The sequence below is a fragment of the Pyxicephalus adspersus genome, chromosome 7, assembly GCF_032062135.1.
Source record: "Pyxicephalus adspersus chromosome 7, UCB_Pads_2.0, whole genome shotgun sequence".
Taxonomy (NCBI): domain Eukaryota; kingdom Metazoa; phylum Chordata; class Amphibia; order Anura; family Pyxicephalidae; genus Pyxicephalus; species Pyxicephalus adspersus.
In genome coordinates this window covers 34374089-34386141 of record NC_092864.1, presented here as the reverse complement: position 1 = coordinate 34386141, position 12053 = coordinate 34374089, and the positions used below count along the sequence as shown (strand labels likewise).

At 38.3% G+C, this 12053-nt stretch overlaps 1 protein-coding gene across 2 annotated transcripts in view; it reads left to right on the top strand.

Moving 5' to 3' along the window:
- MCM6 (minichromosome maintenance complex component 6) overlaps positions 1-11322 on the top strand; it is a 17117-nt gene extending 5795 nt beyond the window's left edge. For both annotated transcript variants that reach the window (XM_072418109.1, XM_072418110.1), the window contains exons 6-17: positions 502-647; positions 1019-1169; positions 1256-1397; positions 5373-5514; positions 5964-6071; positions 6162-6317; positions 6632-6760; positions 6850-7011; positions 7578-7704; positions 7785-7940; positions 8030-8169; positions 10483-11322. In XM_072418109.1, the coding sequence (XP_072274210.1) occupies positions 502-647; positions 1019-1169; positions 1256-1397; positions 5373-5514; positions 5964-6071; positions 6162-6317; positions 6632-6760; positions 6850-7011; positions 7578-7704; positions 7785-7940; positions 8030-8169; positions 10483-10602 (1679 nt within the window). In that variant the 3' untranslated portion in view covers positions 10603-11322. The remainder of the gene's footprint in view (positions 1-501; positions 648-1018; positions 1170-1255; positions 1398-5372; positions 5515-5963; positions 6072-6161; positions 6318-6631; positions 6761-6849; positions 7012-7577; positions 7705-7784; positions 7941-8029; positions 8170-10482) is intronic.
- The last annotated feature ends 731 nt before the right edge of the window (positions 11323-12053 follow it).

Here is a 12053-nt window from a genome sequence, read left to right as displayed (position 1 = left end):
TGTAACGCTTTTGGAACAGAAATCTAGACCTCAGTGTAACGCCCAGGTGGTTAAGGTTGAAAAGACTAATTTCTATCTATCTATGCAGGCTGTGTTCGTCCTCTCACATAACAAATTTGTCTGACATTAAATATTACACTTTGCAGTCTCTAATGGATTGAAACAACCTAATGCCCCTGGTAGTCAGGCACCATGTGATCATTGCCTAGGCTTTGTGTCACATGATGGGTGTACAGGAATAATGTCTATGTATTGAAAATGATGATGTGAGGTAGTAATGCGGGTGGGCCAGATGTAGTTTATTTTCTGAATTCTTGGGAGAGGGCAAAAAAAAAAAGGACATTGAGGGCCAGATTTGGCCACAGTTTTGACACCCCTGTTTTAGGAGATCTGCAATGCCAGCCTACATATTTTTTGCTGACGTGTGTTTGCTGCTAAAATGTGCTCAGAGTATACTTGGCATTTTATAAATGCTAGTGGGTTTTATCACTCTTTTGACAGGTGTTCGAGCTGAAACAAATTCTCGAGTGGCAGGAGCTGAAGGTTATGAAACAGAAGGAGTCCGCGGCCTTAAAGCCCTTGGCGTTAGAGATCTGTCTTACAAATTGGTCTTCCTTGCGTGCTATGTTGCCCCAACAAATCCCAGGGTAGGTTATGCATGAGTGTGTACTCCAAAATCTATTCAGGGCTGTTTACCTAAAGTGTGATTTCAATGTTTATTTTGTAATATGCCAGAAGGGTGTACCACATGATGGCTTCTTATATCTTCTGGCCACCCCATAGGCTTTGTAGTAGGAGCTCAATGGTAGTAATGAACTATAGCAAGCTGGTAAAAGGTTGTTCTGTTAACTAAAGAACAAATAATTTAGTTTTTTGTTTACTTTTTACCTATCTCAGGTTTTGCAAAGAACAAATACTATGTACTTGTCTGTATCGTTCCTGGGTCTTCCTTTATATTGAGAATTTGTAAGGTAAGAAACTTCAGTCCAGTTTCTTGACGCTTCCACTTTTCTTTCAGTTTGGTGGAAAGGATCTTCATGATGAGGACATGACAGCAGAAAGCATTAAGAACCAGATGTCTGTGAAGGAATGGGAGAAGGTTTTTGAAATGAGCCAGGATAAAAATCTGTATCACAATCTGTGCACTAGTCTCTTTCCTACTATACACGGTAAGTAGATATCTATTAAGCCTGTAGCTTCTACCATGTGTTGTCATTATCCTAAAATGTTTCCTTTTTCTTTTTTTGTGATGCAGGTAACGATGAGATAAAGCGGGGTGTCTTGCTCATGCTTTTTGGTGGTGTCCCTAAGACCACTATGGAGGGCACATCTCTGCGTGGAGACATCAATATTTGCATTGTTGGAGACCCAAGTACAGCAAAGAGCCAGTTTCTCAAGTAGGTAGACCTTGTGTGCTGCTCGGCTCCTATAGCTTTTGCTTAGGATAGACTACTTACTTTACATGTTTTGTCCCACTAATAATATTGTAATGAGAAATTCTTAAAGCAGACCTATCACTACATTTTTTACTTTACATTAGTGTAGACATCCACCTCATGTAAAGTAAAAATTATTTTTTATTTTTTTTAAAAAATGGTAAAGTCCTTCTGCTTCTGTCTTTACCACAGTGGGGGTAAAGACAGAATCCACACGTCACCAATCCCAGGTGCTTTTTACTGTACTGAAGGGAAAAAATGCAGATCTCGCACATGCGCATTGCGATCGGGCTACCATTGACTGCAGGCTATGTCACCCAGTCTGGAGCCTGTACGGTGTGAGATCAGGTGAAATAGCCAGAAGCAAAAAAAAGATGGCAAGCGCCCGGCACTTCCTCTGTTCCAAAACAAAGTTGAATTGCAGGACGGCACGTGACCCAAACAAGGACAGCGCCTGAGATATCAGGAGCCCTGCGGAAGTAAAGGTTGCACAGTACTGGTCTTGGTTCTAAAGCAATTTTTAGGAGAGTTTAGGAAAATGTCAAGGTGTGATGTGTGTATTTTCCAAATGTAAAATGTCTGCTGAGAAGATGGAACTGTTAGCTAGCAAGCACTGATGAGAAATCGGATCATCAACATACATTCATACATGAGCAAACAATTCTAAACTGTTTCCTTACTTTAAATATATACCAATTTATTTATATTATTATTTATATAAATTATATATTATATTTATATAAAAAATTCAATTTTAAATGTTGGCTTGATCAAGTCAAAACCTGCTCCTCCTGTGTCTTTCTCTCTCTGTGTACCCAGCCCCTACTTCTGTTACTCCCCGACCTTTACACAATATGAACAGGTTAGTTGAATTACATAACCATGGAAAACACTAAACTCCTTCAACTCTAAATAAATTATTTTTCATGTTAGCTATAAAATCATTTAATTGCCCATTGCAACACAATAGCATAAAGCAGTTTTATGTGCCGAAAATGACTAACTTTTTATTCGGTGTATGTAGTGTTAGTAGAAGTATGGATCCTTCCTCACCCTGGGACACCAGATCACCCGCCATCCTCGTGCATTATTCATGTTCTGAAAATAAAAACATGTTTGTCTTTGTGAAGCATGAACATATATTCACTTTCCCATCTTTTAATAAATTGTCTCACTTCTGCATCAACTTTTTTTTTCTTGGACATTTTGGGAGTGATTGCTGTTTTGTTCTTGACAGCTTTTTCGGAGTTAGGTGTACCTGACCTTTCCTGGCCTATGTGAGAGAAACCACTGACCATGCTGACCATGCTGAGGTGGAGGCCTGTGTTTCTGAATCTGGAGACATTGCTAATGTTAGCAATAAACACCCCACTGAGATTCTTCCAAACCTGGAACGGCAGCAGGATCAGGACTTTGGCACAGTCGTGCTTAGTGCTGGGTCTCAGCTGGTGCGTGAAGTAGAAACTGGGATCCTTCTGCCTCCAGCACGGTCACTTGTGTGGACCGCCCTGCTTCTACTTAGATTTCTGGGACTGGGTCATTCTACCTGCAAATGTCCGGCGCTTGGATGCAACACAGTCACACCAGGCCACATAAAACGGCCACTTGTGCCTTAGACATCTAAGAATATTGGAATATATTTTCACACACCATAAAGATATTATTTGTTGCCTGTTATTGATCCATGAGCTTCGATACTTTGTCACTGACCTGACCCAAATAAGCTTATCAGTTAATAAGTTGCTACATGCGTGTCCTAGTTGTTACATTTTATGTAGTGTCCCCCTTACCTGGAACAGTTTCAGTTGGTTATATAGAACAGTTGTGCTTTTGGTTGTAAACCAGTTTATAGACCTGCTCTATACAGCCCAGTATAATGATATTTTTTTTTTTATCCTCTAAATTCCTGGTGTCAGCTAGAATGAATTGCTTTATTTTGTATTAACTATCATTTATTGCTGCCCTATCCATCATGTGAAACTCGCTGTTCTTTGCTTTTATTACTGCTGTAATGCTCATTTTTAAAACCAAACATTCGTAGAGCTTTTTCCTTGACACATTCAGGAACCATAAACTTAATTCTGTAACATAGCTACAGAAAAGCTGGCAGCGTGTCCTATTCTGTCTGAGACATTACATGACATGGAGTGCCAGCTTGTAAGAAGACCCAATTCCAAATTTGATGTGCAGCTTTGTGAGAAGTTTATAGCCTGGTAGCAACGGACTATAAACCTTTGGACAGTATCCTAACTTTAAGGGTTACCCTGCAGTCAAAACCTTTTTTTTTTTTTTTTTTTTTTTTTTTTTTTTTTTTTTTTTTGATAGGGGAAAGGTTTTTCTTTATAGTCTGATTTCCTGAGGTAAGGGTTGTTTTTGTATATCGACAAAAGGCTTGGTTTAATGGTCTAACAAACACCATCATCCACAGCAGTATTCTCTGAATTTTTTTAAGCTGGGAGAGAAGCTGAGGGTTTGGTGGCAGCCTATGTATTGTGACCTACCTTTTCAGTAATCGCCTAACAGCCGTGTGGTTACTGAAATGTGCCAAGGTGGTGCACCCACTACAATGCAAATGCAACCTCTGTTTGCTATTTACAGTTTGTTAAAAACATGGTGTAGCATTATTAGTTCAGTTTTGCAGTCAGTCATTGGCCTCAATTCTCCTTTACCAACTTGGAAAATAATATTCCTTCCATTAACAGGACATGCTGAGATTTTCAAACCCCGATGAGTTGGAGTTTCCAGTTATTAGCCTCTGCATGCCTCGTGTAAGGAATTGTGAACTGTTGAACCATACGTGTTATTTTGTTCTTATACAATCAATACATTAGATAATTTACAAGGCTGAGTTAATGTTTATACAAGAAGAGTGAAATTGTACATTTAGAAAAGGTTTTACATTGCCTTTAATATGCTAGGAAGGAGATTTTGTAACTTAGAATTGGGTAAAAAATTGAACTGCTAAATCTTCACACATTCTAGCTTTGTTGGTGATTGGCTAGGTTTTAGATGTCACGTTACAATGTATAGAGGGCTGTCTCTCATCCCTTGATATCACCAAATTACCACATATGTTTGGATAAGTATTGCTAGAGAGGAACATAAAAATTGCACATGCTACAGGTTTGGTTGGCGACATTTTGTAGCAAATGTTACATGTTTCTAATAGTATTGCTATTTTTTCTCCCACTGCAGAATTCTAGGCTCCAGAGACCTAAAGAGGAAAAAAAATGCCTCTTCTTTGTTCTCTTAACATCACTACTGTGTATGTATGTGTGTGTGTACAGTTGTGGTAGAATGTCTTCAGTTTCATACTTTTGTGAGATATCGGAGTTTGTGCAGACTCTTGGACAGTAGATGCTTTGGTTGCAGAGTTCAGTAAATGGTGAAGGTTACACAAAACCCTGAGCTATAACACCAGCCAAACATTTAATAGGCTGATCATCATTTGTATATATAGCCAGCATAAAACCCATGGTGACATATGATTCCTATCTCTAAATAACCTTTATGTAAGGCACTTCTTGAACTGCTGAACTAAACATATTCTTTTTAATCTCACACAGTCAATACAAAAGATAAGTTACCTGTTGTGCGTCCTGCAAAGAGAGCAGCACTGTTTACGTAATGTATATTTGCCAACTTATCTTCATACCTAGGAATGCACCCCTTACAGCAAACTGACCTTGTAAAGGAGGAAGGGTGCTTGAAGTGCCAACTACAGCAGTCCTGTTACCTTCAGGAAGAGACCCTGTTGCATTGTGTTGCGTTTCACAGGGTTTAAACTTTTCCCACTTTACCAATATGTTCTGTACTAATTTTCAATCAAAGGATTAGAATGTTCATTCATCTGATTTCAAGTTAACAAATGGTTATTTCCATTACTAAATGATTTGATGCACATCAGTATATTTAAGTTATTTTTTCTTTCATCAGGCATGTTGAAGAGTTCAGTCCTCGGGCGGTGTACACGAGTGGGAAGGCATCCACTGCTGCTGGTCTGACTGCAGCTGTAGTGAAAGATGAAGAGTCCCACGAGTTTGTGATAGAGGCCGGAGCCTTGATGCTGGCTGATAATGTGAGTCCCTTCTACGCTCAAACTTCTTTTTTTTACCAGGAATTCTTGACTTTACCCAAACACAAATATAAGCGTATGTGCGATGGACCAAGAGGTGTTTTTCTTTGCTTGCAGAGTCTTAGATTACATTTGTACAATATATGCACATTTCACTGTGTTTTATTTCTTTTAAGACCCTGCAAATACAGAAAAATACATGTCTGCCTAAAATACACTTGGCTTCTTAATTCCAGAACAGGCTGACAACAAATCCTGTGGACTTGGAGTGGTGTTAGCCCTGCCCAGAAAAACCAACTGACCCTTGGAACCAGAGGTCGAATAACCTGTGATCTTGTTCTGTATGTTCTTGGCGCAGTTGGCCATTAAACCCAATTCATTTTGATCCTGTGCACCAGTCGGCTTGCTGCCGTGTTCTCTGGATTGTCAACAACTATGTTTTGTTTTTTCAGGGTGTGTGTTGCATTGATGAATTTGACAAAATGGACCTAAAGGACCAGGTAGCCATCCATGAAGCCATGGAACAGCAGACTATTTCCATCACCAAAGCTGGTGTGAAGGTAATTCTTGGAAACTAAAAAACAAATTCTCCTTTTTTATAATCTCCTTTTTTAAGTAGGAGCTTACGGACTTGTATCTTTTCTTGTTAGGCAACACTGAATGCAAGGACATCCATCTTGGCTGCTGCAAATCCTGTTGGTGGTCGCTATGAGAGGTCAAAGTCTCTGAAACAGAATGTAAACTTGTCTGCTCCGATCATGTCAAGATTTGACCTCTTCTTCATCCTGGTTGATGATTGCAATGAGGTATTGTTTTTTGTATTTGTTGAGCAATGTAAAGTCTACATAGCCAAGCTAATGTCTAGTAACCCTCAGATTTTCTACATGGGCGCTTTATAACACAATTTAGTATCACTGTATACTCGTGGTATAATTACTGGAGTTTTAACCCCTCACTACTCCACTAGACAGACCATTGTGGTTTAGATGTAATTAAAAGTAAAGGACAACTTCCTCTTGTAGGAGTTGCCTATGTAGCCAAATTTTTAAATGCTTTGATTTTGTATGATAATCCTGTCTTAAAAAAAAACTTGTTCCTAATGCCTTGTAATTTTCTTCAGGTGACTGATTACGCCATTGCTAGGCGTATTGTTGACTTGCACTCTCGCATCGAAGAATCCATTGACAGAGTGTACACCCTTGATGAAGTTCGCAGATACCTGCTCTTTGCCCGGCAGTTCAAGCCCAAGGTAAGTTTCCAGATGTATTATTTTTATTTTTTTGTGGGGTGGGGGGGGGGGTTGTTTTGCCTCTTCTTATAAACTCTTATTTGCAACAGATCTCCAAAGAGTCCGAAGACTTCATAGTGGAGCAATACAAAAGGTTACGACAGAGGGATGGCTCTGGGGTCACTAAGTCAGCCTGGAGGATTACTGTACGTCAGCTGGAGAGTATGATCCGACTGTCCGAAGCCATGGCAAGGATGCACTGCAGTGACGAGGTGGGGGTTTTTTTTTTTTTTTTTTATGAGTAAATCTGCAAAGAGATTTACTCCATTTTCACATCCATAATGACTCCTGTGGTTGCAGTTTAAGTATTGATTTCAAACTTCTAATTTCTGCAGCGCTTGTTTTGGCATGCAATTACAAACCTATATAGCAGTATTTCCTAACCATTTTTCCTACGTTTCGGAGAAGTGATCGGTATGGATGGAAAATAACTGCAGTAGGGAAGTGGTACATTTGCAGTATAGTCAGTCTGTGGGACTGTAGTGTGTAGATGTGTCTACTGTGGTGCTGGATGTAAACGTCAGATATTAGGAATTAATTTGCTAAGTAGGTTACTTTACATTGAAAGGTGCAGTTATCCTTTTTATCTTTGAGTTGTCAATTGGTCTTTGATCAAAATGGTTTATGAAGAGAGTAACTTTAGTAACTCTTATTGGCTGCATAAACTGATGAGATTTTGACATTGGAATCTTTGGTTGCAGCTTTGAGCTTTTTACAACTGCTAGTGTTTTGATAATGTAATTAAAAAAAAATTTGACTTGTTCCCACTCTAACTCAGGTGCAACCAAAACATGTCAAAGAAGCTTTCCGGCTACTGAACAAGTCCATTATTAGAGTGGAGACTCCAGATGTAAACCTGGACCAGGATGACGAAGAGGAACAAGAGCCTCAGGAGGGCGTAACTGGTGAGTCTTCTACGATTTCCTGCTTGGGACCAGTCATGATGCCAGGACTGTGCTTTGCTAACATGCTCTTTTCTTTCTAGGTCACTCCGGGGTACCAAATGGTCATAGTAATGGAATAAACGGTCATGCCGATAGTGAACCCATGGAGGCTTCTGCCAAACCATCCTTGCGTCTCAGCTTTGCTGAATACAGAAGGATCTCTAATTTGTTGGTCCTGCAGCTGCGGAAGATGGAAGGTCAGTAGGAATTCTAAAAATTTGTGTTATGAATATTCAAATTGCAAGGATGAGGTCAATGCCTAAATTTCTGTGCTTGGTCCACACAGATGAGGATGAATCTACACAGAAGAGAAGTGAACTCATTAACTGGTATCTGAAGGAGATCGAGTCTGAGATTGACTCTGAAGAGGAACTTGTAAACCGGAAGCAAGTCATTGAGAAAGTCATCCACAGACTAGTTCATTATGTAAGTATTTTGGCAATCTTCATCAGAGACAATATTTAAAAGTGAAAGTTCCTAAAGAAAAAAAATCTGTCCAATCTATGTGAGAGCCAACTGATTTACAGTTATGAGATCTGCTTCTGGGTTAGCAGTAGAATGCAGCTCTCTATTAAGTAGATGCAGAACTGCTGACTTTTTTTTTTTTTTATGGGTGGGCAGAGATTGCACCCATGTTACACCTATTTTATTTAACCTCCCCAGCGTTAACCCCGGGTCTGACTCAGAGTACAAATAAAGATGCTCACACTTGGGTAGGTAAACCTGTGTTAAATAATAGTAAAAAAAATCCCTTACCTGATCCGCCGGCATCCTCCATTGCAATCCTTGTCTTCTTTCTTCCTCCAGCCGGCGTCCTCTGCAGCCGATGAGTCACCGGTGACGTCTGTGCGTGCGCACAGAAAATTCAAATCTATTTGTATTGCATTCTGTACAAAATAACTGTATTGAATCCAATACAGTGTATTTATGTGTAAAAGCAGTACATTGTTTTTCATGAATGTTTATTTTAACTCTAATATAATAGTATATTTATTTTTAGATAAAATTAAAAAATTAAAAAATATATATATATATATTTTTTTATTTTTATTTTGACATGATTTTGTGTTTCAAACTTTAGGCTGGGTCTACATAGATGTTTTTTAAAAAGCGCATGTAAACGCTCCTATTTCGTTTTATATGCACTTTTATTAGAGTTTTTAAAGCTTGCGGTTTTCCCGCATTTTTATCACGTTTTACTGCGTTTTAACTATCTTGCATATAAGTGCTTGCGTTTTTGGGTGTTTTCCAGCGGTAACCCAGCGGTTTAATTTTTTACACGTTGCAAGCAATGTTTAAGATAAATGTCATAAACGTGCCTCAAGGAGATGTCGTGTTGTAGATAATTGTAATTATAAACAGTCCCTGTAGACTAAGCCTAATTATACTCATACTATTATTTTATACTGTAAAATAAATCTCCATGAAAAACAATGTACCACTTTTAGACATATAAAACCTCAGGAGGTTAATACAGGTTCATTGAAACCTTTTTTCACTTCCATTCTTGTGTACAGAACTGATTATTTTCATTTGACAGCATCATTGAGTAAATAGTTACATGGAAGGTGTAGACAATCCACAGCCCTATGTATTATCTGATTAGCATTGGAAGTAACATTAGTAAATTAAAATATTTTAATGTTCGGCAAGGGTGTTCAGTATGTAGAGGGATGCTAATCTGCTGAGTCACTGGGATTTTACTTAATCTTTGTTAATCCTCCATGTGGAATGTATATATAAATTTTACAACATGACCATAATCATTTACCAACATGAGCGGTTTGTGGTGTCAGGGGCTGTGTAAAAGACACCAGTTATTAAAAAAATTTCTATAACTTATAAACTTTTCCAATCTAAGAGCATTAGGGTTTATGTGTCAATGGGCTTTTGGGGTTTTGTCTTCTTTAGTTTAGTTTGACATCACTCAGAATTCAAGTGGACTTGTATTGGTTTGTAAACCTATTTGGTGCAAACAAAATGCCATCAACACAGGCCTGTGGTTTTACCAAGTGTTATTTTTGCTGAATAACTTGGTCCATGTTTAAAAGGAAACTAAAGTAAAAAAAAAAAAAATAGAACAAAAATCACACTTTTAATTATTGTCTGCACCCAATTCAGTCTAACCACAGGAATAAACATAGAGAAGGAGACACAGCCTCCAAACAACACATGTCCTTCACTTGCATTGTATTAATATTATTATTATAATTATTATTATTAAACAGTATAAAGCGCCAACATATTACGCAGCACTGTACATTAAATAGGGTTTGCAAATGACAGACTAATACAGACAGTGATATAGGAGGAGAGGATTGTATTTATTAATTACTGCAATTGCAGTAGCAATCCTAAGCAAGTCCTACTTTTGGGCACAACTAATTGTACCAATATAACCACCTGGTGCTGAGGTTATATCTCTGGTGCTGCCTTCTCCTATCCATTTAGAATATGATGCCTTAGGGCTATGTGTTTTGTGACTTGCCAAGAGAATGGGGGCAAGGACATGGTGGCCACACAAGAGTTTGTGACCATTCGCACTTACTTGAGCAGCCCGGTACGAATGCAAGCATATAAACAAGCGGATAATGTAGAATGTGGGGAAATCCTGCACATTTTTGTGATGCTTTGGTGAAAATGTTAAACTGCTTTAGTTCTGTCCTGGAGTTCGGCTTTAAGGAAGTTTCAGATTTACATTTTCTCAACCCTGACATACTTTTTACTTTTTGCTTTTAGGATCAGATCTTAATTGAACTATCACAGACAGGACTGAAAAGCTCTGGCAGCCAAGAGAAGGCTACAAATGAAGAAGATCCTTATCTGGTTGTTAACCCCAACTACATCCTGGAGGATTAAAGCTGCTATAAATATGGACATTGAAAGCTCCTTCCAGCTTTAACTCTTTCTGGTGTCACCAGCCTGGAATTCCTTGATGGCTTATGACATTCAGAGCCATGTGACTTTAGATTTTATACTTTCTTTCAGAGTTTATCTGGAAATCAGAAGTGGTCTTTAAAATAAAGACCCGCTTTGCTTTTATTTTGGCAGAGCCAGCAATGTGGTGGTCTTGGTCAACTCCTAGATCTGCAGTTTTAGGGTTTTAACAAGTCATTTTGGTTGTGGTGAAGTGGACTTTAAAGGCCAAGTGTAAAATGGTCAAGGTGACCTTGTTTTCTTCCTTTTGACAATGCCATGGTTTCAGAACTGATTCCATTTAGGGATGCTCTAGAGGGGGCAATACTAGTTATTAAAAGGTGTCTCTTGGTTTTAATCTTTTATTTTGAAAGAAGTGAGCTGGTATCTTAACATGCTTTCATGATTGTAATTTTATTTGGACTTAATGTACAAAGTGCCTTACACTTTCATTGGTGTTTAGCCCAATGTCCCTTCCTGACAGCAATGATAAAGGATCTAGTGCATACCTAATTTTTTCTTCACATTTTACCCAGTACATTTTAAAAGAACCTTTATACATCTTTTATTAGCTGTTTTTACATTGACTTGTACAAAAATGTACTATTTTGTGAATTGTTTTTTATTGCTTACAGTAAAACTGTAGTTTTAAAGTACACCAAAGTCTTTTTATTAGTATGACTGTATAACTGCTGAAGTAATAATGACGAAAGTGTTTACCATGTTTTGTGGCCAAGTACTAATGGGAACATTATGTTGGAAACTAAACATACTTGGTAATGGTTCACGTTTTATGATCGTCTGCTAAAAATATTTTTCCCAAATTTTTTTTTTTTTTGTTTTCTAGGTCAGTGACCTTTTGGTGATCTGAATCAATCTTGATTTAAAGTGGTATAATGTGTGATTAGGCAGGGTGTTATTGCAGAAAGGACAGGCAATGTCCCTTCTGCAATAAGCTTTTTCTCACTTATCGCTCTTAAACTGTCAAAATCACATTAACAAATCAGCGCTCATTGCCAGGATATGACACATCCTGGCTTCCCCTGAAGCTGCCAGGGCTAAATAAAGTCCAGCACGCCGCGTGTTATTTCATACCAGCCTGGCTAAAGCTGTTCAAAAGTTGGAACTAGGAAGAGAAGTAGGAAAAGGTTGAGGTTTGATTGTATGCTGGCTGGCATTGTTCCAAGCTGCATTAATGCTTTTTAACGTTAAGTAACTGGGAGCTTAAGTTTATGGTGAGAGTATAAAGGTATGTTTGACTTTGAGTTAATTAGACACATGGATTAAAACATTCCATAAAATCTTATTGGATGTGCCATCAGGGTATAATTTCTTTTCCTGTTAAGGACATCGATGTCCTAAACCTTCATGTTACACTGGCTTAAAAAAAAACT